Raw genomic sequence first — 25,808 nt, forward strand, 5'->3', positions numbered from 1 at the left:
CACCAGCCCCTTCCCAATCAAAAGCAATCTATCCTGAGCATGGTCTGTGAGTAAATTTGTTTGAATAGTCATGCTTCCTTAAGAACGTCTGACACTGCAATGTCAGTGGCAGTGTCCTACATAAAAGGATTCCTAAATGATCTAAACCATTTTTATTGAGGACTTAAAGTTTTACCACACTAATAGGCCTTCTGTAGACTAGAATACCCATGTCGTTCATTTCTCTTACCTCTGAATATAAAACTGTAAGTTAAATCCCTATATAATTTAGCAACAGCTACATAAAATAGATAAAACTTATAAAATACGGTTTGTCCAAGAGAAAAACAAATAGCTACTGGCTTAAACTGTACTGATGTAATTTTCTAGGAATGTGACTTGTACACCGGGACAGCTCTGCCTTCCACCTACTGTCCTGGCATAATTATTAACAGCACCCTCTCTCACTCTCAAAAGGATCCTTGGTAGGATGATAATTACATGGTCATCTCACTTACCCATCAACTAGATTCCTAAGATAAGAAAAATGTTGAATGTATCCATTCATGAATCAATAACGACATAAGAGGAGACACAAACTAGGTTAATAACTAAAATGAAACGCTAGTAGGAAAAGGGGCAGAGCTTGATATTCGAAAACACTGAGGCAAATGTGAGAGATGACCAGTTCCATCACTAGCAACAGCATCACTAGTTTCCACAAAATCACAATTCAGAACAGAATTTCTACACGATGCTACTTTTTTTGTTGCTTTTACCAGCTCCTAAAGGAAATATACTCAACAGAAAAAAAAGAAAAAAAAAAAACATAAAACAAAAGTTAAAGCACTGGTACCTTGCTCCTGGAGTCTCCTAACAGCTGTAGGCAGGAAAATATTGAAGGATGGGGAAAAAGCATAGAGAATTATGTCAGAAGCATATGTGGGGATCGTTCTTGCAACAAAAGTGTACAGCAGAACATATCTTAGCAAACCAAAAATACAGGTTAGCAAGCGATTCGTGTCAAGCGAATAACAAAGAACGCTTTCACAATGGCATTTCCTAACCCTCCTACGCCTCTTATGAGACCTTCCGGTATCTGCTGGAATTCTTTGCTGAAACTCTCCACATAGCACTGAGGTATATCCCTAATGCCGCTATTAACTCTGTCGCCTGCTCCTAGGACAGATGCTGCCCCGGGACTTCTTTTCTGCGAGCAAGGACTGTGTACCATCCCGGCGCTATCTCTTCTGGAGCAGGTCACTTGGAGAGACCAAGCAGTTTGGACAAAACGTGGTAGTGAGGGCAGCGGGGGTGTAAGGGGAGCCGGAGCTCAGAGAAAAGCCCAAGTCAGGTGAAGGCAAAGCCCAGACTCTCCAGTCCTGCTCTGCCCCCTGGCACTCTGGGCACTGTAACCCTCCCCCGCCCCCCCCCCACCGAAGTGCTGTCTCACCGAGGAAGGGCTTTGCGCATCCATCACTTCTTACCCCTCTGGCCCCCACTTCTTCAAGTCCCGAAATAAGTAAGAAACAGATTCCAAATGCTGCAACTTGGAAGGAAGAACCGCTTCACAGAATTGTGCGCCACCTCGTGACTCTTTAGTCAAAGTCCTGCTTAAAGCAATTATCCTGAACTCCAGTTATCTGCCAGAAAAAGCCCTCCTGCACACAAGGCTGATGAACAGAGCTGGCCGGGCAGCCCTCACCATGAAACCATGAGGAGAGCGGAAAACTGCTTGCTCACAGATGCTTGCCAGAGAAATCTGGCTGAGCAGGAATAAATGAGGGAGGGCCAGGAGGGATGAGAGTTGGAATCACTGTGGCCACACGCTATAAAGTTTTGACTGGATGAAACACGGCTGGATTTAAAACCTCAGGGTCTGATCCTATAGCCACACACTAGAAAGTTTTGATCGGATGAAACACGGCTGGATTTAAAACCTCAGGGTTCTGATCACTGTGGCCACACGCTATAAAGTTTTGATCAGATGAAACAGGGCTTGATTTAAAACCTCAGGGTCTGAAAGCGGGGTTATTACCTTTGTTCATTAGAAGAGAACAAGTCTTAAAACAGTACAAGCAAGACCAGAGATCGGGAAGTTCTAAAGAATGTCTATTTTAAATGCTGAGCACATAAACCAGAAAGTACAAGAGGCTGTGTTACTACCAGCTGCAATGCATCTTTAAAAGGCCATTTGACCACAAGCTGATTCTACTTAGGAATTCTTTGCTATAACCATTAGTTTAAGGACTTCTAATCGCTTTACGTTGCTTTTTTAGATATTACATTGTAACAGTGCAAAAACATACTTCACTAGTGCTTCATATCCTCAGAGTTGACCTCAAAATCTGGGAAAGTTTCCGTAAATAATGACTTAAGGACTCATTTAAACAAACAAACATAAAATCATATGGAACAACTAGTGAGGGAAATGGAATAAACGCAAGATTTTCAAACCACAAACGCTATGACCTACTGTTATACAATGATATGCTTAGGCTATGCCATCAAAGCCTGTAAAGCAACAGAAGCAATAGAAGGGAATAAAGGAAATGCTGAAAAAAAAAAAAAAAAAGGATAAAAAAGGAAAAGAAGAAGCCCAATGACATCAGAGAAGCCTGATGTCATCACAACTTCACTGATACTGAGGAGCACAGAAGACATACTTGATGCTACTGTGTCTTGTAAGGCCAGTTTTCACGTACGTACAGAGTTCACAGTTTAAGAAGAAAAGCATAATAATATAAATTTACACAGTTTAAAGAGTGTCAAAGATGATTTAGTGACCTGGTTTGGAGACTACTTCCTGTTAAGACAGAAAAACGCAGGTGAGTAATTCAAAGAGACTCCACCCACATCGTGCCTCTTACCAAAGCATCAGCAACAGCAGCTTCCAGATCCGCACTGGTGCTCAGAACCCGCATGGCATTCACAGAGCCAGGTATTCTTCCTGCCTGGCCGAGCCCAAACCGGTCTAGTTAAAAAACAAAAGCAAAAGATGTGTCACTTTAATTCACGTGTTTTCACTTCTTTGCGACGGCTCCTGCCTCGTCCCACTTACTGGACAGAGGACGGAAGCATCTCTAGTCAATTTTCACTGCACCTGACTTGTAGTTTCAACTACACCTGACCTGCTTATTATCAGTGGCAGAGGTTCACCCTGTTCACATTTAATACGATCGTGCCAAAAAGCATCCTGACAACTGAAATGGTTCTTTAATGACAGTCTATTTTTGAAAAGTGTTGAGACATGGGGGGGACCTTATTATAGAAGGTGGCTGGGCCATGAGGGTAGTCCTTTCATGTATACAGCATTCTCTCTAAAGGCTAGCGGCCCTGACATTTGGTCAAACTGATTAGAAAGCTTCATGGTTTGATCAATGAGTTCTAAGTTCTAACGCAACGTGTCATAAAAAGTTAAAGTTTGAAACAAATGTATTAAATTGATCTCTGTGCAAATTTTCATTAGTGTCTCTACTGTTTAACTGTTATTAAGCTCAATTAATGTTACGTATTTGTTCATCATGATGCCTGTGTCACCAAAGGCTATTTAAAAATCAGTTTATTAAAATTCTTTAATCTTCACCATAAAAAGCTAGTATCTTTGCTGCAAAACATTAATCATTCAGATAATATAAATTTCTTCTGAGTCCCTCAAAGGATTTGTAAATGATAATCTTTATACGTGTCAACCGAATGGACAGAATGCAAAACAATTTCCAACTTTAGCAGTTCAAACGACTATTCTAAGCCTCTTAACAAGCATGGACAATAAAGACTAACTTTTTAATTTTTTTTTGGCCGCACAGCTTGCGGGATCTTAGTTCCCCAACCAGGGATTGAACCCTGGCCCATGGCAGTGAAAGTGCTGAGTCCAAAGAGACTAACTTTTAAAAGTCCCATTACGTAAGCTGACCAGCCTTCCTTAAGAAGTGCTAAGATTGCTTGGGACTCACTGCCCTTGTGAGGCCTTGCTGCTCACAGCTGTGGCAGCTCAAGACAAAGCAGTCCGGTAAAAGGTTCTTATAATGTATAATAAACCTTTGGAAGAAAAATGTTAAGATTAAAAAATGCTTTCTCTTTGTTAACAAATAAGACACTGTTTGGACAAGGAAAGTCTCTGCATGTGCCATATTCTAGTAATGAAGCATTTAGAAAAAAAAAAAAGAAATAAAAGAAAGCTAATGTCGGTTTTACGTAATTGATCTTTCCTATAAAATGATATATTTAAAATTTTGGGTAGGTAACAAGACATCATCTACAAACTGGTGAGCTCTAAAAGTGAAGTGTTATTTAACTTTTTTAAATTGTCAGCTTCGAAACGTTATACATTCCACTGCCACAGAAAGGGGGAAAAGATTTAAACACTGCTATCAAAAGCTATATAGTTATGAATTTTTAGAGGGAAACAAAAATTGTATGTTATACTATCCCCTTTTTTAATGCACTTGTTGCTCATACTGAATTTCACCATTACGTGTATGTTTAAAAGGTGATTTAATGTGCCAAATAAACTAAAAAGAGACCACAATTCTCTCTCTCTCTAGAATATAAATCATCACCTGAAATAACGTTATAAATTTGAGATTTATTATACACATAGTTTTATAAATGATCTTTGTTCAAGTCTCTTTTTTTTCCATTAAAAAAGGGTAGATAGTAAGGGATTTATGAGTAACAGAATGAAAGTAATTCAGTTATAAGCCATTTAAAAATTACCCAGCATAAACGTAAATAAAACAGAATCTTAAAAAAAAGAAAAAAAAAAGTAGGTCTCATGCCAGCAATTCTTGCTCCAGGGATAATACTGATTTTTCAGACACAAAATTAAAACTGTAAGAACAAAGCAATTATTCTGTGCTTCCCAGATGCATACAGCTTTGCCATACACAGTGACTGCAGATCATTTGATATACATCGTAGATAACTGAATTTCAAATCTTAAGGGGAAATGTTTGTCTGGACCTAAGAAAATTTATAAGCCTTTTGTTTTCGCCAGACCAAAATCTGCTCTACGTTCTCTCTGGTACTGTCCAGTTTCCACGAGATGGATATATACGACTGTGCCCTCAGTCTGGCCCATAATCTTCAGGGGAATATCCTAATCAGAGACTACATAATAAAATGCATAGGTGGCTTCATTTAGAGGAAAAACAGAGACACTAACTCAGTAAATTGGTCACAGTTGTCACCATCAACAGTCTGATTTAATAGATTATGCCTTGTACTCAGTTGATAAAACTACAGTCATTAGGGATTATTAGCGTATCAAAATGATGCCAGTTAAATCCGGCAAATTGATGCATTATTGTATGCTCACTTTCTGCCCCAGAGGCTAACCAGGGCATTTGGGGTACTGTTACAATGAGGCTGAGATGGAGTGTCTCGGCTCTGCAGGCTGCAAAGGCTACCTTTGGCCTGACTTGATTATCCTAATCGTGATTTGTTTTTCCATCAATGCTTTAGGACAATCCATTTCCTTCAATACATATGAAATGAGGTTTGCTATAATCTGAAACATCTGGTCACTAAATAGTACCTCCAAGTAATTAGAACCGGATGGTAGTAACTAGCATTAACAGACACTTTATTGGGAGTTAAGACTGAGAGACGAAAGCCCCTGCTGGATGAGGTCCATACCCCACTTCCTCCGAGGGACCCTTCAGGACACCTATCTGGGGCTGCTGTTTTCCTGGCGGAGGGAGTGAAAGGAGGGGCAGAAGTGCTTCCCTATCCTTTTGTTTTGTTTTGTTTTAACATAAATACGAACACTGGAAAAATGATGTCGTCAAACTGGCTACAAAGCATCTATGGCCTATTAACAGGACCATAAACATTCAACAACTTAAAAAAAAAATAGAAGCACATCGTGGGGGGAAAGAAAATATGAGGTGCATACATGCCAAGTGCTAGCGGACACTGATGGGAACCAGATGTGACAATGAGCGTGTGACAATGAGCGTGGACAGGCATGGCATGCATGAGCGCGTGTTCACCTGACTGCCCAACAGAGTCAGCCGTGGCAAGAGCACTAGTGGACCTGGAATGACGTCGAGAGGCTGCAGGTAAAAGGAACGGCAACACCCACAGGGTTAACACACGAGAACCTGAGACAGCAGCGGCCACAGACCGGAGGGAACGCGGGGCTGCTCCCAACGTGGCCGTGTTTCCTCACGGAAAGAGATGATGTTGGGTACGAATGGACAGCGAGGGCCAACCCCCGGGCTGCATGCGGGGCGCTGGCGCAGGAGGAGGGCTGCCTGTGCACCCAGCGGCCCCCGGGTGCACGCTGCCCCCGGGGTGCACGCTGCCCCCGGGAGCCACCGTCGCCACCACAGACTGGGCACGGGAAGGACGCCAGGGGCGCGCCGAGGGGGCGGAGCAGCAGGATGGGTCACGCCTCCCGTCAGGATGCGATGCACACGCGACCATGCACCAGAAACAGAAGCGAAGAAGTTCACACAACGTTCTCTCAACAGACACAGAATGAAGTCACAAAAAGGGGGCTTTCATATACAGGATGGATACACAACAAGGTCCCACTGTGGAGCACAGGGAACTCCATTCAATATACTGTGACAAACCATCATGGAAAAGAACATGAAAAAGAACGTTCGTATGTATAACTGAATCACTTTGCTGTACAGCAGAAATTAACACAATGTTGTACATCAACTATACTTCAATAAAAAAGAAATAAAATACTTCATGCTTCACAGGTAAAATATAAATCAATTTAAAAAAGAAGAAAGGGGCTCAACAACTGTATTCCATTTTCCCTAGTCAACATGTGTGCTGTTCTGTTGCAGAAATATCCCAATGATTAATGAACTCGCTGTTTTAACTGTTGGAAAGTTGGCTGTAATAAGTTTAACAGCCTTCCTTGGAGAGGCATTTGCAGGCCTCTGGTTATGAGCACCAGCTCTGTGACATATGGGGGGCAAGTCCTGGTCAGATCACAACTAGCTGTGTGGGCCTCGGGCAAAGTACTAAACCCCCTCTGTGTCTCAGTTCCTCATCTGTGAAATGGGGCCAACAAGGGTACCCTCCTCTTGGGAGTTAAGAGAATTAGGAGAGACTATACATCAAACACTTGAAATGCTACCAGGCACAGAATAAACCGTGGTGGTTAACAGCAGCAGTGCTGGTTAATAAATGTTATTTTGCTAGCAAGTACTCGTAATATTATATCGCATCAATTCATCAGTCTGAGAAAACATACACCAAACTCCATCCTCGTGTGGAGAGAATAACTTTTAGAAACAATTATGAAATACAGGCTTGGGTCCAAACCTGAATTTATTGACCCGAGTGCCACATAATATGTGGCTTTTTCTTTACCTCAAAAAAAGAAAAAAGAAAAAAAAAAAAAAACATGCTTCTATCATTACTTGGAAAGAACACAGTGACTGTAGCACAGAGAGTTCATAGGTTTCACAGAGTGACACTAAGCAGTGCCAGGGTCCAGAATCCTCCCGCATTTACATGCTTAGTCATGAAATGGCAAAACCCCAAACTCTTCAATACAATCTTATTTACTTAAGCTCGTGTCACCTTGTGAAATGTGCATATCTGCGGGATAAGGGGTACTGAACAGCAAAGGTTACCTGGTCAGTAAGGACAAATTTTTACCAGCATGCAAAAGAAAAAGAAAATCCCTAATTCCTCGAGATACACAAAAATAAGTCGGCAAGCTCTAAAACAGGTATTACAAAACAATCACTTTCCTTAAATAAGGAAACTGGCAAAACACTTTGTAAGACTGAAGCAAACTATTCATTTCTTGTACAAGCACAATGGTATTGTATCCTGACAGTTTAAACTGGAAACCATGTTTAAGCAACACCTGATCTGAAGGTTCCTTATAAAGTCGTCCTTTGGTTCTATTTCAACAGAATATTCTACAGCAAATCTGTCACGTAACAAGTTCTCTGTCACGTTCTCAAGTGAACGTCCCACAATGGAATCCAAGGTGGACCCGCTTACATCAAAGCCTCATTGACAGCAGAGTCCTAGAGCCTTAATCTCACCTAAAAGCTGTCACTGTCACTATGTATTCATACCACTAAAATGGTCCAAAATAACTTTTTAAGAAAAATGCAAGCTCAAACCCAATATGTAGTCACTGAAACAATTACTTCTGTCCTCTTCTTTTAAAAAGTGAAGGTTGGCTACATAAGTTGATTCAAAGGGGCACTAATACAAAATCTCACTGACTTATAACGGGGGTAGGAAATGAACATTAAAGTGAATGAGAATAAGAAGGAAACATCACACTCTCCGAAGGGTGTAGGAGGCTCCCCAGGGGGCACAGCAACCTTTGGGACTTATCCATGAATTCCCAGGTGCCATCGCCACACCTGGAAATCCCGACTCAGAAACGTGGCCAAGCACTTTCTCTGTACCTGAGCCTGGAGAGGCCTCAGAAAGCAGTTAGTACATTTCGGAGGAACCAATGAAAGACACCTCAGGTGAGGCAGGGGAACAGCCACGCTCTGAACTCAGACCCGTGTGACCTTGGGGAAGTGGCCTCCACTCCCCAGGTCTTGGTTTTGTCATCCAGACAAGAGGGATGACGATACCAGTCCCAGAGGCTGAACAGGACCCACAAGGGTTATATGCCCACTGATCACTCAGCACGGTGCCAGGGACATGTGGGCACTGGTGCTGTTCTTGCTGGACGGGACTTTTATGAACAGATTTAACCCAACAAGAAAGAAAAAAAAGTCATGGTCTAAAAACTGAGCTGAAATGATGTGAACTCCTGCCCTGACCACACAGAAGACCACGCTGGTGCCAGAGCTTGTGAGAAGGGGAGATGTCTGCAGCCACAGCTCCAGCTGTGGTAGCAGCAATGACACATGTCCACAACCCGGGCTGTCACCAAAACACTTCAGTGGAAATCAGACTGGATCCCTCAGCTCCTCAGGGTCCAAGCAGGACTTCAAGAATCCAGCACACCTTGCCTGGTCCACAGACCACATGCTGGGTCACAAAGGCTGCTTCCATGGACAGGAACAAAAACAGCAGTGTACACGTGAAATAAAAACACTGAACTCTAAGAGACAAAATAACCGAGAACCAGACTGAACTGTTTCACTTATAGAACAGGCTATTTCGAAGGTCAAATCGTGAACAAGGATGCATAGATACACAGCCTTAACTTCAAAGGAAAAACCACCAGTTCACTCAGAAAAGAAGATCATCCTTGCTGCCCTGGATTTTTGAGGATTCTGATCTAATGCTGTGGACTGCTGTGGAAGAGCTGGCAGGGACCAGGTGAGCTGCCCCACTCAGGCCCTCATGCCCATCAGGTAGGACACCTCACACAGGTATCTCCTCACCAAGTCAGGTGATCGTCTAGAGGGCCCTGCATCTGTCCACCTGCTCTTTCTGAGAACTCCATGAGGGACAGTGGTCATGAAGAAATAGGTCTAGATTCTGAGTACTGATACTAATTGGGGGAAAAAAGATACTGGGAAGGAGTGTATGCCTTAGAAGGAGATAGTGGCAAATATTAAAACCTTATGCTTTTGCTGTAACATCCATCTTCCAAAGTGACATTTTTATATTTGAAAGACCCGTTTCATAATTAGAGTCAAAATAACAGACTGCTGCAGTCCACAGTTCCAGAGAATAACTTCAGGCCTAGGCCCTACCGGTATAAAGTGATTTCTACCTGTCATGCTTATCATGAGGAAAAAATACACAGCTGTACAGCACTTAATACGCCCAAGAACTGAAACACAATTACTGAAGAATACAAAACATTTTTCTTTTCTTTTTTTTTTTTTTTGTGTGTGAAAGTATGTGTTGATAGACGTCTTACAGGATTAATAATTTGCACTAGGTAAAAAGGTATATGTCCATTTTAGAGAAAGGCAGGACAATTAAAACGAAATAGAAAATGTAAATTCAATACTCTATAAAGCATAAATGTTTCTCTTTCGGTCTTGTTTTTCTTGAATACTAGAAATTGTTAAAGTACAAATTCTAGCTGTAAGGAAAACTGAAACGGCGGGCGTCTGTCAGACAAGCAGCCCCAAATGACACCGAACTGGTGATCAGAGGTACAATATTACCATGTACCATGGCCACCAAATGTTGTAAATTTTTTGTCCTGGGGTGGCACTGGATCACAAACATTAAACAGCCTGTTGGGCCCAGGAAGAATGAAAAGTATCTTAATAATTAACAGTGAACATAAAGGTTTTTGCATTGTGCTGTACACTTAGGCCGTTTATCCAAAAGCAATTTGCAGACCACTTTAAAGAAAGCTTTGAAGTGACTCGTCTCACAGAAGGAGAGCTAATATTCATGCCGCTTTTTCGATTGATGTGTTCACCCCCAAACCGAGCACACGCTTAGTTTCCTAAATGTTATCATGATGATACTTTTTTTTTTCTCCTTCTCTGAAGTGAATCACGCATGGGCTGATCCCTGGTAAAATTCAAAACAGGTTGCAGAGATTCAGTGAGTACGGAGACACTTTGGACGCGCTCAGCTTTTAAGCAGCAATGGTCTCTGGCTGAGCTGCGCCACACGCTGGCAACGACCTCGCAGACGGGCTTGCCCGGAGCAAGTGGTCCTAAACGACAACAGTACAGAGCGAATGGGTGCTTTCTTCCCCTGATATGTGAAAACTGGGAACTGCCAGAATCCGAGCATGCAGAGGGGACAGGAAGGGAGGCTCGGGAAGAGGACGGGAGCAGAGAGGCGCACGGGACAGCGGCGGGGGACAGAGGCAGGTGGCTGGGCCCGGTGGGGCGGGAGGAGCCCCAGGAGCCAGGCCGGCGGGTACTCACCGAGCGGAGGGAAGCCCCGAGCGGGGCTCGTATCGCGGCTGCTCTCACGGCTGGCATCGCGGCTGCACCCCTGACTCATGCTGGGTCGAGGGATACGGCTGCTCCGTGCTAGCGTGCAGCATGAGGGGTTTCAGAGAAGGGGAACAAGTTTAATGAAGACAGAGAAACTCACACATGGTCAGTCACATTCCGTTCACGTAATCGCGACACGGCCCGCGCCTGCCCCTGCTCGGGCCTCACTGACTGACGGGCCAACAACAGGAGGGGGTGGGCAAAGCTGGACTTGCCCACGGCCTCGCAAAGCTGGGCATTTCAGTAGGAAGGTGAAATAACACCTCAAGGTAAGAAATGGAAAAGAAAGCTCTCCAAAGAGCAAACTGGATCAGAATATACAAGCTCCAAAGTCTTCTGGAAATGATCAGTTTCTATGGTTTCAGCACACTCCTCCCTGAGAGGATAATAAAAGGCCATAGTCATTTTCATATGCACTGGGTCCTTAGAAAGATACTTTAATCTGGATTAAAAACAGAATAAAGGCTCTGGTCACTGAACTCCATGAACTTACCTAATTAAAAGGAAGACTGTTCACCTCCCCCAGCCTGGCCTTCTTTACAAAGAGAAGTCATGAGGACTGACCCTGCTAGAGAGGCTGCGTGTGCAAATCAGTGTGAGGATATAAAGAATCGGGACTGCTAACCCCTCATTCACTGATCTCGACATTAATTCTGGTGTTTTCTACGGAATCCAAAAAGATCCGTCGGTCACCCCTACCCAAGCACCTCCACTCACCCAGCCTCACACCTGAGTCCATCCCAGGTGGCCTGATAGTCCCAAGAGTCATGGTTAAAGATCATCCACTGGCCTGAGAACAGCCAATTACTTTCTCACATCACAGGAGACTGAGACGACAGAACCCCATGAGCAGCCTAACGGCTAATATAACTTGGCCATAAATCTCATGAAAGACCATGATTTTCTTATTTTTCAGCTTGCTTTGAGAAAACAGAAATGCAGTACTGGCAAAATACTCAAAAACAACTTCGCAAACTGAAAGCACGTAGCCACCTACATGACAGCTGATGGGAACAACAAATATTTCCATCTTGAGAGGATCTACTAATTCTGGATTAGACAGAAATGCCTTTCTCAGAAGGTTTGGAAAATATAAATTTGATTCACTGATGTAAAAACCTCCATGTTTACTACATTGCAATGAGCAAAGCCTATAATTTCAGCACAAAGGTAGATTTATTATATGGCCAAACCGTAACAAGAATGTCTTACAAACCAGAATCCTAAAACTCCCTGAGTTAGAAGAACATGGAAGTGAAAAACCAAACCAACTTCCTATTGTGGTCTCTGCTCAGTGCCAGAGGTGAATGAGACCCTAAAGGTACCTAAGTGATGTGCAAAGGTTCATCAGGTCTGTGCTGGCGAGCAAGGCAAGGTCAAGCCCAGGAACGCAATCTCAGCCATCAGTCAAAATGGGGCTTCATCTGGAATTCTCTAGGAATTCCTAAACTCTCCTTCATTTTGCTATAGTGACGTGGAAGCACTGAGTTTTCACTCAGAGTAGTAGTGACAATTTAATCAGCAATTCTTGATAACATTCTAAACACCTCCTGCTCCTACCATGAAGGCCAAAGCAACAGGTGCTAAATTAAACTTAAAAAACTAGGGAGTCTCTACTGACCCCGTCAGTAAAGGAAAAGTTGCATAAAACCTACAAAAGAGTCCTTGGGGGGGGCCACTACCACATCTAATGTAGAAATGCCCTCTCCAACTCCATGCTAGCTCACTGGTCCAGCCACTCAGCCGCTCTAGATCTCAGCCTCCAGTTAGGAAGGTGAGAGAGAGAGAGAGAGAGAGTCCCCACTATTTAAATGAAAAGGGTACCGTGAGATAAGGTACGTACGTAGGTACGTCTGCGGTCCCTGCTGAAAGGCATACGTGAAAACCTTGTCTTATTCCACCGGCCACTCCAAAACAATCATCAAAAAGCAGTAACGCCAGTCCTGATAGGTCTTCACACGTGGGCATGCTTAGCTGACCATTTTCTTACAGCTCTTGCCCGATTACGTCTGAATTTTCACATAGTTCTCACTCCCTGCTTTAAGTGAGCAGATATGTTACAACAATGGGGAAGCTCTGCTCTCTCCCCAGGCTGAGCTTGCTTTGTGAGGGCAATGAAGAACGTGAGAAGAAATAGGTAGATGCCATGTGAAATAACAACAATCATAATTCTTAACGAGGTCTACCGTCCTCGTATTTGGCCCAGAGAACGTCCATTCACCCATCTGTCCTGACCGCCTTCTTTACCATATGGCCGGTAAGAACACGGAGAAAAAGAATTCTGTTTACAATTCTGTGCATGGTTTGGCCCCAAACTTCATTCAAGTACACTTAGCGGTGAAATCAACAGTTCAAATGTTGGATAATTTAAAACACAAGAGGAAGAAGTTCCCCCTTACTTGCAACACCATTTCCAAAGACTAACCTACAAGGAGGATTTAAAGTAAGTATACACATAAACGATTTTTACAAAGACTAATTGATTAGGCATCAAAACTACACCACAACATACCGAATCACCCTGTCTGTGTACTGAGCACCGAGAGTGAGCGTTCTGTGTGGGAACAGGTTTTGGAGGAGGGGTGGCAGAGGAGGGAGAGACGATAAAACACATCTGCCGCGTGAGCTTCCTAAAAGCAGGCAGGCTTCTCAGGGAGTTCTGGAGTCCTGCACGGAACGCTGGGAAGCCTGGAAAACCCTCTGACTGGTTTTCATTCCTTGAGTGACACTCTACCTTTATAGCGTTTTAAGGGAACTCCTGACTTTTGTCTTTCAAGGAAGGATCCTACCAGAATTCCTATCAAAAGCAGAAGAACAATGAAAACTCCCGGAAGTTAAAGACATGAAACGTCTCTCTAGCCTAGACATTCTCATGTCTTGGTCTTGCACACAGTAGTCTAATCTAACAAAGAGCTAAAAGGAATTATTAATTTCAATTTTTTTCAAAACACATTTAACCAGAAAAGCATCTGAGAACACTTTAAATGCATATCCACAGACTGTTAGGGGCAGAAAGTCCAATGTGTTCATAGCCTTTTCAGTAGACAGTTGGGAGAACAAGGGAACCAAAGGCCAACTTCCAAAACGTGACTGCTGTAGAGGTCAGCACTTCGTGTGACTTTACCCTAAGTCACACGTAGAAGGAAACAATTTACACACACACTCCTCCATTTGCTCAGTTTATGAAGGAATACATTTCAGAAAGAAGGGCGTGGGAGGGTTTTGTTTCTTAGTTATCCAACAGGAATTACATCCCGTTTTGCTTAAGAAACCTTAAATGCTAAAGAAAAAGAGCTCTGGCATCATCTTTATCACAGGTGAAACAGGAAAATTTAGTTAAGAAATATTATTTCAAACAAAAAAAGGCGTAGTTGAACCAAATACAATTTGCAGATAACTAGAATTCTTTCTCAGGGCAAATTCCAAGCTATGAGGAAAACTATTAACCGGTTTGGGGATTATAGAAAATATTCTTAAAAGATACTCCTACTTTTTTTTGAATATTTATATTTAAAGTTGCTATACAATGAACCAAATGTTTAGACACATAGACATATACCCAGTATATACTAAATGATCAAAGAAATATACACTCTATTACAGAAAAATGCTAACATATCTGACACCCCATAAAATGGAATCTATAAGCAGTACTAGAGGAAAAAAGTGGAAAGATGTATTTTACTCATATATATTTTATAACTGTGTATGTATATTCTCACAATGTGCAAAAATGTCTATAAAGTATCTTCTTTAATCAGAATTGTATGTATGACCTCAAAGCTCCATCCACAACTAATCCCCTTAACGAGCATCAAGGAAACAACTTTCTTCAAAATGATGTTTCAAGTAAGAACGCTTTGGAAGGCTGACAGGCTCCTATTTAGTTCTTACTGATGGATGATGTTCCATAGGACTTCTTTCAAAGGCTTATTAAACGCTGTCTTTCCAGCTACCCACAGTGCAAACTTCATACTTAAGAGCATAGACTGCCAGGTCCTGGAGTCATGTTAGATAATCGAGGTTGGATTATTTCCCAATTTCAAGAAGAAGGTAAAAATGGCATCTTTAGTAAATTTAAAAAGTAAAATCCCAAAAAAGGAAAGAATTTTTGGGGCTTCCCTGGTGGCGCAGTGGTTGAGAGTCCACCTGCCGATGCAGGGGACGCGGGTTTGTGCCCCGGTCTGGCAGGATCCCACATGCCGCGGAGCGGCTGGGCCCGTGAGCCATGGCCGCTGAGCCTGCGCGTCTGGAGCCTGTGCTCCACAGCGGGAGAGGCCACAGTGGTGAGAGGCCCGCGTACCGCAAAACAAAAACAAAAACAAAAACAAAAGAAAAGAATTTTTAGCAGTATGAAACAAGTCAGGATCACCAAGAAACATCCTATAAACTTAACTAATTGTGGGAAAAGGACAGCTGAAACCTCAAGCCTAGGTTTGAAATCAAATGTTTTTTCCAAACAAAACCAGATCCAAATACACGTATGTGACAACAACAAATCTGAAATTTATCAGTAGATATTGCAGTCACGATATTTTCTCTGGTTGTGTCCACATTACTTGCTATTACTGGATGCAAATAACTGGTCAGCTCAGGGACCATGTTCATAAAGCCCACAGAAGGTCAGCATCACGCAGCATTTTAACAAAACCACGGCTTGATTACATTTCTCACTTGCTTCGGAAATGTTGGTCAAACCAAATCCTTTCGATTCTACTTCTTAAATACCTGCCCCCCACCGCCTTCTCGAAGTACAGGGAGCCTTCAAGGACATTCGTGAGCTGGACCCTACCAGTCCCTCTGCCCCCATCTCCCACCCACTCTGACAAACATCCTCGGCTATCGTCAGATAAACCACTAGTGGTCCCAGGGCGCACAACGCTCCCTCTCGTCTGACCGCTTCTGCACAGGTTCCTCTCTGCCTCATCTCCCCACCCTGCCTGGTGCCACCTTATACACCTCATCAAAACAGGGTCGATTCTGGGAAGGCTCCCCTGGCAGGAAACCTAGGAGGACTGGGGCAGACATTCCTGTTCTACGGTCCCAGAGCGCCTGCCAGGGTATCTGTCATACTGCCTTACATTTTCACCTCTAAGACCACAAGCTCTTTGAAGTCAGAAGCTAAATCTACTGCATTTATCTTCTAATCATAAGATCTAACAACATGTGCCTAGCACATCACAGTAAACGTTCCAGTATTCAATAAAAGTTACTGAGGAGATAAATGAATAAATGACAAAGGTAAGGCAACAGGACAAAAGAATACAGCATTCTGATTTCACATTAGTAGGCTTTTACCCTTAGAAAGCAGGTGAGACTATAAGAGTATGAACACAGATTTTTCACAATAGATCACAAGACTTCTAACCGTTTTACTAAAAAGGGAGCATACAAATTAGATTTTAATAGAGTGAAAGACTGTTAAGCTGCTGAGAGTCATTCATATAAAATCCTACTACAAAGAAACTAAACACTACAACACAAAAATAAACACTATATATACCTAGTTTTCCTCTTCTTGGTTTTTATGTTTGAACAACATTATGTCAAAAGGAACAACTACAGATATTCTGTGATGATAATTTTCACCAATTGGGTTAGAGAAGAGCAAAATCAAAATAAATGTGGACCCTACAAATTGCTTCTGAATATTTATATAGGTTAATGGCTATTTACTGCTAATCAGTGAAAGACAAATGGAAAAAGCAACAGTGCTCCTGTGCAGGAAATTGTGCAGGAAAGAAGCCTGCCCATTCCCCCAGGTTAATGTTTTGCAAAATGACTCTAACCCTCAGAAGCCCACAATGGTGTAATTCTTTCCCATCAGTGTGAAGGTAAACCCCACATATTTGTTAGTCCTAACTGAAAACTGAACCTGCTATCATCTGTAGAAAGCACAAACTGAAATGTCTTTTTAACACTGGCAAAGTGACATCCTCGGTTCAAAAACAGCTATTTCCCACAGGAGACAAAGTCATTAGATTATAATCAAAATTATGACCAGGTTGGGAACGATGTTTCAAGATCTTTGAGAATTCTCACCTAATCCTATGCGGTTTGGACTTGTTTCTCGGCTACATCCCTGACTCCTGGGAATCTTGCTTCGTTTTTCTGAAGAGGGTGTCGCAGGTGGGCCTCTCGAGGAACCCCCAGCAAGGCCACTATAACCACTTCCCAACAATTTCCCTGGGGAACTTGATCGGCTGCCAGCTAAAAATGAAGCGAAACAAAATTGAATAATAGATGTAAATCAAGAAATAAATTACAGTAATTTCAGAAGTCAGTTTACACATGAGTTTGGATCAAATATCAAGAGAATTTTATATAAAAATAGCTTTCTAGCTGGTAACATCACTAATTTTTCAAAAACTAAGGAGCATAAAGGAACATCAAATTTTCATAAAAGAGTATTTATACACAGGAGAATTAAAGATGGAGTTCTACAGAAATGACTGCAAAATTTCTGATTCAAAAGAGCAGGCTCAGGTTGAGTACAAAAAGCCTCTCAGTTGCACAGCAAATTTCTACAAATAATCACAAAGGCGTTTATTTATTAACTGGTTTGTTTTCTGTAGGAGTCGGTATGTTAAAAAATGGCTGAAAGAGTAGAAATGTAACAGAAATTTCTTAAACGCTGAAGGAAGACTCCATTAATCTAACAAATGGAAAAGGAGGCAGAAATATGGTAAACAGAAATCACAAGATAAAATGGTAAGAATAAGCTCAAACATATCGGTAATCGTAATAAATGTGGCTGGATTAAATTCAACTATTAAAAGACAGATTCCTGGATTGGTTTAAAAAAACTGAAATGAAATTCAACTGTATGTTGTTTATAAGAGACAAACAACATACATATAACAAAACAACAAAACAGAATAAAAAACAGCATTAAAAGAGAAAAAAGGATGTTTCATATTGATTAAATAATTATCCTTAAAGATATAATAATCACGAAACTTTATGCTCCACGTAACATAGCTTTGAGATAGAAAACACAAAAACGATAAAAATCCAGAGAGATTGAAAAGGCCGTAATTATTAATATATCTCTCAGAAAGACTAATACTAATGAAAGATTAATACACTACTCAGAAACTGGCAGACATGCAGTCAAAACTATACAGATATGTATAAACACACCTCCCGCATATACACACGATGTATAGTCCAACAAACAGAATACACATTCCTTTCACATTTCCACACAGGAATAGTACAAAAACTGACTATGTACTAAGCCTCAAAGGAAATCTCAATAACCTTTTACAAAGGTAGAAATTATATAGAAAACATTCCCTGATGTGAACGCAATAAAATTAGAAATTAAAATCATAATATGGTTAGTTATTTTTATAAATGGCTAAGTGACTACATACCTATATAACCATTTCTTGTAAAACAAAATTCTTTCTTAAAGAAAGCAGCAGAATTTTAAGGATCGTACCAATACACCCAAATGGCAGTCATTAACTTAGATCATCTCCTTAAGCAGAGAAGGCAATAAAATTCGCAAATATCAAGTATTTGTTATCATGTAGCAGAATAGAATGATCCAGAGGGAGAAACCTTCAAAATAACACTTACCTGGAAATTAAACACACACACACACACACACACACACACACACACACACACACACACCCCTCCATCATTCAAATAAATCACTCAGATGACTACTTACGAAAATTCGTACTTTATAATGATTTAACTACAGTTTAAGTGAAATTCATTATAAAATTATCAGTACACGTTCCCATGAAGAACATGTCTCAGGATCTATTAATTTTGCCCATAAAATCTGAGCACACAAATAAACGATTAAGCTGTATAAAAGGAGAAAAGAAATCCATTTCAAACTCTGGAATTTGAACATACAGAAAAAATGCAGCAAGATTAACTAAGCTCATAATAAAGAGAGAAATTAATATTGTGCAAGGAACATGGGGTGAGGGAGAATGCAAAAAACAAAAAAAAAGCAAGAAGAGAAATGGCTTACCACCAGCAGGATTAGCAGATCTGGATCCTTGATTATGAGAGCAGACCAAAGGACAGGCAAAAAGTGGATTAAAAGACAATAACACAATACAGAAGGTCAGCATGCAACACAGCACAAATGTCTTTGTTCACAAACACATTAGCAAAAGGGCTGTTTTTCTAGGTCTTGTTCCTCCTAGCCTATTTTCGTACTTATTTTCACTTTATACACATCATACTGTATTAGCATTTATTTCAGATCTGCTCATGAAACACTTATGAACCTACCATGCGCCAGGCACAGTGCCAGGCGGATGAGATGCAGAGAAGATGCCGGGCCCTTTGGGGGCACCTGCCCTCTGGCTCTGAGCAGCCTGGCAGAAGTGACTGCATCTTACCATCTGTGTATCTCTACCCCTGCACATGGTGCTCACCACACAGGAGGTGCTCCAAGAGACATCAACCAAGTGGAAGAAACCACTACTAGGTAGTTTCATCTGAATGTCTTATGCCAAATTCTCCAATATTTAAACATTAATCCTCACATATTTAAGTCCTCAACTATTCAAAAGATGCCAACTGTTAACTGTCCTAAATTTAATATTAACGAAATCTACTTACTCTTAAACCAGAACTATGAATGCTAGTTTAGCTACATTTGTAAAATATCTAGATGTGCTCCTATCTACCTATTAAAATAATTTTTAAAAGAATATTTGGAGGGTGGGAGGGAGGGAGATGCAAGAGTGAAGAGATATGGGAACATATGTATAACTGATTCACCTTGTTATAAAGCAGAAACTAACACACCATTGTAAAGCAATTATACTCCAATAAAGATGTAAAAAAAAAAAAAAAGAATATTTGATTTATATATATAAGTTTAAGGTCCAGGCTTGATCGTTTGCTGGTGTTGTCTCTTTCCCTTGAGTGGAATTTGGTGAGTAAAATAAAACTGATGAGCTTTTCAAGTGGATCCCCAAGGCAAAGTGCAGTATTTTTATGACTGAAAAATTAAAGCTCTATCATCCCCCGCTACAGAAGAACTTTATTTCCACCACCTCTTAAGCAGAGGACCCAGCTAGGGGCAGGGGCCCTTGCAGAGGCCAATGCCAATAAACAGCAGACATAAAGAAATGGAAAATACTGTTCAGCCCTCACTCTCCAAGAAAGGAAACAACCCTATACAGCCTATACAACCCTATACAATTTTTTTATTCAACTCAATTTCAACGTATTGACTTATATTCTGAGTCTCGAACATTTTTGGCCAAGAAAAATTTTTTTTGCGATAAGACCCGACTCATATTTATGAGGTCATGACCAGAGTATTATATCTATCTGTGACTCCAGGTATCACTAGGGTTCACCAGAATAACCAGGGCCTGGACACTACTCCCCAGGCAGAAGCTTCTGGACTACACCTGCACAACCTATGCTGTGTGGTATGGTGTAATACACTAAAAGCATGGGCTTCTGCGTCAGACAAACAAGCCTGGGTACTGTCGTCTCACAGCAGTATGTCTGACCTTGCACTTTCTTTTCAGAAAGGACATAAGCTTCTTTTAACATGAGGACTCTAGTTATCAAAGGGACATGGGGAAAGCATCTAAATTCAGGAGGAGCTGAGGAAGGCATTCTAAACACCTACGAGAGAAGCTCACTAAGGTTTGGCCTCAGACTAGCCGCTCTCTACACAAGCCAGACAGCTCCTGGGGCCACGAAGGAGGCCGACTCCGTCAGCTGACGAGCACCTCCACCATGGTCGCCTGCCCAGGAGGGCCCTGACCCCCCGCCCCACTCCTAGTGCACAGACCGGGAAGCTGGGAAGTGAGACACCAAGCCTGAATCCTAAGAGAGATCAGAACACACTCATCCCGCCCACGGCTGCTTTCATGGCTGATGTTAACAAATCAGGTGACTCAACACATACAGAGAAGCAGCAATGGAAGCGAGCGAGGGCAGCCGAGCGAAGCGAGAGCCCACACTGGCAGGAGGAAAGGAGCAGAGTGGCATGTTAGCGCAGCGGGTGATGTGGGGGGGGCAGCTTCGAATGGATTTACTTATTGCCGCTGGGAAGAGACCTCAGCATGAAGTCATCTCCCCCCCGGAGCTGCTCTTGAATGACATCAGGATCCCTCATCAACGGCAAAATGGGTCCCAGCCCAAGTACGATTCACTTTGGGGGGCTTGAGGGGAGGGAAACTGCATTTCAATGTTTCCTGCCTAAGGATACAAAGTGTAAATCACCTGGAAAGGGGACACAGGTACACTGGAATACCCCGTCTTGTAAGCATCCAACAAACATCAAGATTATTCACAGTGTCTTAGAACCTCAGAAATGTGTTTTCCCATTAAGTCGATGAAAATACTATAAATTTTCAGCTGCAGAATGGCTGTTGGATAAAACTAAGAGAGCAGAGAGCATAAAATATACTTCTTACGCTGGGACTGTGAGACCACTTTGGCGCGGCTGCGGCCCCGACTGTCGGAAGGCGTGGAGGTGACATTGGTGGCGCTCCCAGAGCTCTGCCGTCGTGTGCGGATCCGACCTGGAGGACACGGCAAAAACAGTGCTTCCGTAATGTTTCCAATACGCGCGACCACTCCTCGGGCAAGGGGCACGGGCTGAGCCACCGCCAGGGGAGCTGGTCTCCCACGTGTGGTCCTGACACGCGTCCCTGTGTGCACACACAAATTCTACAGACACGTCAGAAACTCCTCAGAGGGACTCAGGAACCCATCAGGTGCTTTGCTTTCAATTGTTTTAGCATATTCTATTTTCAGATGGGGAGGTGATAGTCACTTGAGGGTTTTTTCCACAATTTTTTTTCCAGATTAAATTCTCTCTCCTGTTCATTGCCGACATGTCTGTCGAATTTCCAAAAGCAGGAAAGAATATTAGCTGTCATCTTCAGAAAACTACTACAGGAAAAAAAAAAAAAAAAGAGTAAATGCAAAATAAAACAAAGAAACCTTCTTAACTCAGCAATCAGCAAAAGCTAGATCACCCTGGAGAATAAATGTGTCTTGCTATGTAGCATTAAACTTCTATTTTAAAGCATGTATGCCAGCAAGTTTCTAGGCTGCAAAAAGATGAAGTTTATAGAAAGAATCAATATTAGGAATACCTAGAGAAGTGACCTAAAAATAATGCAATGTCATAGGCATTTATGAAGAATATTTGCCATTATTAAGTAAAGCAATGTGTTAACTCCAATTATTAAAGCATGAAACCATAAAAATAAAAATGGATTCATAAACACAAAATCACTGATGGTAAGACTAGAATGATAAGGAATTAAACTTTTTAAAATACAGGGCTTCTTTGTTTTCAAAGGGGCACAAATGCCCCGATTTCCATAATTCAATCGGAAGAGCAATCTGATAGGGAAAACACAAAGCAATTTGAACTCCCACCGGCTTCTTACACTGTTCAAAAGCACATCTACCTCATCAACTGAGAAAGTTTGCAGAAAGGCAATACGGAAAAACAAATCCTAAGGCTTGAAAAGGTTCAAGAAAGGAAGGTAAAGAGCAATAAAAGAAAGCACTGCACTTAATTTAAAAAAAAAAAAAAAAAGGGAGAAAGAAAACTAGAAAGAATCAATGACTTTTATTAGCAGTTGAATGAAAGCCCTACAAGTTCTAGAATCCAGACTAAAATTAGGAGCTATATCATATAGGATACTATGAGCTATATATGTGTGCACTCAAAATCCTCACACCGGGCTTCCCTGGTGGCACAGTGGTTAAGAATCCGCCTGCCAATGCAGGGGACATGGGTTCGAGCCCTGGTCCGGGAAGATCCCACATGCCGCGGAGCAACTAAGCCCGTGAGCCACAACTACTGAGCCTGCGTGCTACAACTACCGAAGCCCGTGCGCCTAGAGCCCGTGCTCCGCAACGAGAGCAGCCACCACAATGAGAAGCCTGTGCGCTGCAACAAAGAGTAGCCCCCTGTCACCACAACTAGAGAAAGCCCGCGTGCAGCAACAAAGACCCAACGCAGCCAAAAATAAAATAAATAAATAAAATTAAAAAACAAAAATCCTCACACCAACATATAAGTAATTATTCCCACTTTACACATGAGGAAACAGAGAAGCAAGGGGATTACTTAATTTGTCCAAGGTCCCACCACAGGTTCAGATGCCTGTGCCTGGCTGCCTGGCGGGCCGACGCGTGAGCTAGGGCATTTTACTCTGCTAAGGAAGTCACCAAGAAAACTGAACGTGAAAAAAGCAACTGAGTCTAATTTCTTAGGATTTTTTAAGTGATCATCCAAACCCTCTCAGCTAAGAAAATAAAAAAATCTTCTTTGCTATGTCCCTGTGTCCTCCACCTCCCCCCAACCCCCCACTGGTCATCATTCCCTAGCATTTCTTTATGTTTTTAATATACATAGTTGCATAACCAAGAAATAGATGGCATTATTTTATATTTTTTTAATGTTTTTAATCGTATCATAGGGTATATATTTTTCCAAAACTTACTGTTTGGCTCAACATTTTATCTGTGAGCTCAGTTACGGAAGTGATTTTTTGTAGGACGTAAAGGAGAGACCCGTTTTACTTTTTCTGTGTGACTAACGAAGGTCCAAACAAATTTACTTAACCCCTTTCTTAACTAACCTACAAAGCCATCTTTGTCACTTACAAGTACTTGTATACATGCAAGGGTCCGTTTTCTCCACTGTGGTGTCTGCCCCATCAGTCCATGTGTCCATCCTGTGCAACATACACTGTTGTGAGTAGCTTTTCAAAACTACCTTCCTAATTGGTAGAGCAAATCAAGCCACTTTTCCCTAAAGCCCTCTGCTCTCTTGCATATGCGCACGTGAAGATGTAATAAAAAGACGTGTTGAAATTCTGACTGGCAATGTGGAATTTGGGGTTAAGCTGGGGGCGGAGGGGGGGCAGCCCTATGATATCGATCTTTCCATTCATTAGCATTTTCTCTTTTTCACCTTCTTCAGTGTCTTTCAATAAAGCCTATAATTTTTCCAAAAGTTTTATTCAATTTTTATAGACTTATTCAAAGGCGCCTTATTTTTGTTATACACAATACAGTTGATTATACTGTCTAACTTGCTGACAAATAAGAATATGACTGTTTTATATATATATATATATATTTTTGGTGGCACGCGGGCCTCTCACTGCTGTGGCCTCTCCCGCACAGGCTCCGGACGCGCAGGCTCAGTGGCCATGGCCCACGGACCCAGCCGCTCCGCGGCACGTGGGATCCCCCCGGACCGGGGCACGAACCCGTGTCCCCTGCATCAGCAGGCAGACTCTCAACCACGGCACCACCAGGGAAGCCCCGACTTAACTCTAGGGACCTTGCTAAACTTTTATTAATCCTACCAATTTACATGTAGATTATGTGGTGTTCTCTAAACAGAAAAAACCACCTGCAAATAAGACTTCAGTTTCCTCCCTTCAAACTCTACCGTTGATCACTTTATCTGCTGTCTTGGACACACAGCACAATGCTCAAGAGAAGCACGAGGTAGGCTTTGCTATCTTGAGCCACATGTAAAAAAATAATTCTGGAATTTCACAAACTATACTTCAACAAGTGAAGAAAACTCATTCCTAACTGCTAAGAATTTATCAGAAATGTTTCTGGAATGTTTTAATGCTTTGCTTCCATCTTCTGAGATAAAGAGGATTATTCTCCTAAACGTACTGAGCTGCATCTATAAGGTTTGAAAGTATCAAACCTCCGCTGTCATGACTCACGCAGTCACGTACACAGAATGTCTGTATTGTACCTCATCTGATTCTGGTACCAAGGTCACAACAGCTACATGAAACCAGGGAGGGAAGCCTTCTCTCTTCCTGGTCTCTGAGTTTATGTAAGACGGGAACTGTCCCATGCTCCACAACTTGCATGTATAGCCGTCTGAGCATGGTAGGGATTTTGGATATCTTTTCTATTTTAATTAAGTAATTAGCTTTTGGTGGGGGGATGGAGTTTTAGGTACTGATTCAAATTAATTATTTAATGAGTAGTCTTAAAACTACTTGGGTTTTTTCTTCTTCTTGAAGAAACAGGTTTTTTTCCCTAGAAGTTCGTCCAATTTGCTTTAAAATTGTCATAGTTTTCTACTACCCTTTAAAGCTCTACTGATCCACACTTATACCTGCTTTATCACTGCCAATTCTCAAACTGATCTTTCCAAAAGTTTGCCTATTTTATTAGTATTTTCAACGAATCACATTTTGTATTTCTTAATCCTCTAAAACGAATGTTTAATTCCTACTTCATTAACTTTTACTCATATCTTTGTTACCTCCTCCCTCCTTTTCTTTGGGTTTATTCTGTTCTTTCACTGACACACTGGAAACAAACTAATTCAGTCTCTCCTCTAATATAAACTTAGGGCTAGGAACTTCCCTCTAAGCACTGCTTTTGCTTCATTCCACAAGGATTAATATGTAGTTCAACATAATATGTTGCTTTTGAAAAAATGGATTATAGGATCTCATTTGTTAATGTTCTGCTTTGGAAAAATAAGTTGGATCCATACTTCACACTTTACACCAAGAAAAGCAGCAAATGGACCTAAGATTAAAATGTCAAATATGAAACCATCAAAGTTTTAGGGAACTTCCCTGGCGGTCCAGAGGTTAGGACTCTGCGCTTCCACTGCAGGGAGGACGGGTTCAATCCCCGGTTGGGGAACTAAGATCCGACATGCCGCACAGTGCGGCCAAAAAACAAAAAGTTCTGAAAGAAAACATGGGAGAATTCCATTGTAACTTGTAGTGGAAAGTCCATTCTCACTATAACAAAATTAAAAGCCATTAGAAAAGATTGATAAATTTGACTAATTTTTTTTTTTTTTTTAATCTCAGGATGGCAGGAAGAAAACTATGAGCAAATTCGAGAAAATGACAAATGGGGGAAAATTATTTGCAACTCCTGTCATAAGGTGCTAATTTCCTTATCACATAAAAGATTCCT

At 41.7% G+C, this 25,808-nt stretch overlaps 1 protein-coding gene across 9 annotated transcripts in view; it reads right to left on the reverse strand.

Moving 5' to 3' along the window:
- Nucleotides 1–25,808, reverse strand: part of CLASP1 (cytoplasmic linker associated protein 1) — a 271,572-nt gene that overhangs the window by 69,306 nt on the left and 176,458 nt on the right. For 6 of the 9 annotated variants that reach the window (XR_003793859.1, XM_029224716.1, XM_029224715.1 and 3 more), the window contains 4 exons: nt 21,278–21,385; nt 16,899–17,066; nt 2,850–2,953; nt 836–859 (listed from right to left, as the gene is read on the reverse strand). Coding sequence is in view for 8 of the 9 variants with exons in the window: in XM_029224716.1 (XP_029080549.1) it covers nt 836–859; nt 2,850–2,953; nt 16,899–17,066; nt 21,278–21,385 (404 nt within the window). In the remaining variant the exon portion in view is untranslated. Of the gene's footprint in view, nt 1–835; nt 860–2,849; nt 2,954–5,975; nt 6,039–10,784; nt 10,893–16,898; nt 17,067–21,277; nt 21,386–25,808 lie in introns of all 9 variants that reach the window. The other 3 variants (XM_029224718.1, XM_029224721.1, XM_029224723.1) reach the window with 2 other exon arrangements.

Source organism: Monodon monoceros, unplaced genomic scaffold (assembly GCF_005190385.1).
Source record: "Monodon monoceros isolate NGI ecotype Baffin Bay Population unplaced genomic scaffold, NGI_Narwhal_1 Super_Scaffold_16, whole genome shotgun sequence".
NCBI lineage: Eukaryota > Metazoa > Chordata > Mammalia > Artiodactyla > Monodontidae > Monodon > Monodon monoceros.